At 40.0% G+C, this 2,567-nt stretch overlaps 1 protein-coding gene across 1 annotated transcript; it reads left to right on the top strand.

Moving 5' to 3' along the window:
- Positions 1–1,632: 1,632 nt before the first annotated feature.
- Positions 1,633–2,220, top strand: LOC111871987 (protein ZBED8-like). Its single transcript, XM_023865436.1, has one exon. The coding sequence runs from the start codon at positions 1,633–1,635 to the stop codon at positions 2,218–2,220; it is 588 nt and encodes a 195-aa protein (XP_023721204.1).
- The last annotated feature ends 347 nt before the right edge of the window (positions 2,221–2,567 follow it).

The following is a 2,567-nucleotide window of genomic DNA, read 5'->3' as shown; positions in this document are numbered from 1 at the left end:
CGGCCAGCAGGCGTTCCAACATTTCTTCAATTTTCATCATGTGGCTGTGTAAAACTCGTTTTAACTTGTGGCGTGTTCAAGTTCGTAAAACCAATTCTGACACCAGTGTAACGTGTTTTGTTACTGAAGATGGCGTTCGGATTGAGAATTGGTTTATTCAACAACCTACAAGTAACGGCTACAATTAATTATAACAAAGTTGCTGGGTTTCACACTTTATAACCCTATTCGCAATATTCTATTCACTCTATAGTCAGTAGTCTACACGTTTCACAGTACGGGAGCTATACAAGTGTCACTGTGTTACACACTCCCAATTAATTCTCAGTTATCACAAACTGTCACTGAATATCACACACTGTCTCCGGGGACGGCTAAAGGTTCACTCAACAACTGAACTCGGCGATGGCCACATTTCAAATCACTGTAGCGGGTATGCAGTTCCCTTATATAGCCGTAGTGCTTGCCTGTTATGCAATGAGTGCCTTGTCACAATAGGAACCGGTGCCACGTCGCCATGTTGCGTCACCGCGTGTTGCACGTTACATCACAGTGCAGGGGGGGGTGAGGGAGCGCTGACTCACCTGCCACAGCACTGCTTGGGGGAGGGGGTGTTCCTCTGTTGCGCAACATGTCACAATATCAATGACATTGCCTAATTTTATTAAAGAATTATATAATTACACTGAAACTTACTTCACACTTTTCAGTTGACTTTTGCTCTAAGGCAGTGGTCGGCGAACCGGGGTAAATTACCCCAAGTGGGGTAAAAATGAAATTCTTGGGGGTAATGAGGACTCAAGAGACATAAATGAAATTATATAAAAAACGTGTTCCTTGTTACAACAGAAAATTTCTTCCGGCATATAACCATCCATAAGAACAGCTGCTACGGAAATTGTTTAAGAGTCCATCATGGCAGCATGACGTCATCACTAAACACTTCTATAGATAAACGCACCCAGCATGTTGTAGACGATAGCGTTAGTTGTGGCTCGGCAGCAGCCAGCAGAAGAGTATGTGTTGTATAAGTCATTTTGTCCTAGTCACATATTGTTTTATATTATGCTCAAAAACTTCGACGATCAAGGTAAGATAGTGTCTTATTAGCAAGGATTTACTATCAATAAATTCATTCATTCATTATTTAATAAGCAAGCAAAATGAAGTTTTTCATGAAACCGACGCACTATCATTTATGTGCAGTAGTAGCAGTTTGATCTTGTCACACTGAATCGGTAATTTCGTGTTATAGTACATGTGCAACTAACCGCCTGAGCAATGGCGTGGCCTCCAGTACTGACTTACACATATTGTACATGCGGAGGTTTCCTTCACATTACGCGTCCTCATGTAACTAACAAACGCTTGTGCTGAAGGGTTAAAACTTTTTGAATCACTGTCTTTTTTACCCCTCAGATGACATCAACTAGAAAACAAATATACCAGGAAGAGTTCCTCAATTATGGGTTTACACAAATAGAAGATAAAGGAATAATGAAACCACAGTGTGTGGTCTGTTTGAATGTACTGACTGTAGAATATTTCAAAAAGAGTCAAATGAACAAACACTTGAATAATTTGCACCCACACCTGTCTTCTAAACCGCGGGAATACTTTGTAAATTTGGAAATGTCTGTCAAAAAACAAAGACTGAACAGCAACTTGAGAAGTACATTCGATCAACGTTCAGCATCAAAGGCCAGATTTGAAGTGGCCTGGTTGATTGCCCAAAACAAGAAACCACATACTATTGGTGAGCAATTGGTTAAACCAGCGGCTTTGAAAGTGGCAGAGATTATGTGTGGTCAGAAAGAAACTGTGAAACTAAATTCACTGCCCTTGTCTGCAAAAGTTGTGAAAGAAAGAATTTCTATTTTAGCAGAAAATGTGAGGGAACAAGTTATTTCTTCAATAAAAGAGAGTAAATGCTTTGCTATTCAGCTTGATGAAACTACAGATGTCAGTAGTAATTCGAAGCTGATGGTGTATGTTTGCTACAAAGGTTTACATGCAATTGAAGAGTTGTTGTTGTTTTGTTCTCCCCTTCAGTTGCGATCTCGTGGAATTGATGTCTTCAATAAAATTAATGAATACTTTAATAACGCTAATTTAAAGTGGGAAGACTGCATTGCTTTGTCTGTTGATGGAGCTCCAGCTATGTTGGGTCATGTTAAGTGGGTTTTCAGCTTTGGCGAGAGAGAAAAATCCAAAAATTGAAGTTAACCACTGTATGATCCATCGCCAGGCACTGCTTGTGAAACGTTTGGAACCTGCACTGGAAGCCGTCATGCATGATGTTATCAACGTTGTCAATGTCATCAAAAACATGCACTAAACATACGACTATTTCGTGAATTATGTACAGATGGGGAGGCTGAAAATACAGACCTACTTTATCATACAGAAGTGAGGTGGCTGTCATGTGGAAATGTTCTGAACAGAGTGTGGGTTCTTAAAACTGAACTTGAAACTTTTGTGGTTGATCAAAAGCATGTTCTCGCAGATAAGTTTACAAACTCCTCGTGGGTTGCACATCTCACATATTTAGCTGACATTTTTGAGTA

The sequence above is a fragment of the Cryptotermes secundus genome, unplaced genomic scaffold (genome assembly GCF_002891405.2).
Source record: "Cryptotermes secundus unplaced genomic scaffold, Csec_1.0 scaffold3473, whole genome shotgun sequence".
In the NCBI taxonomy this organism is placed as follows: domain Eukaryota; kingdom Metazoa; phylum Arthropoda; class Insecta; order Blattodea; family Kalotermitidae; genus Cryptotermes; species Cryptotermes secundus.
This window is presented reverse-complemented; position numbering and strand designations above follow the sequence as displayed.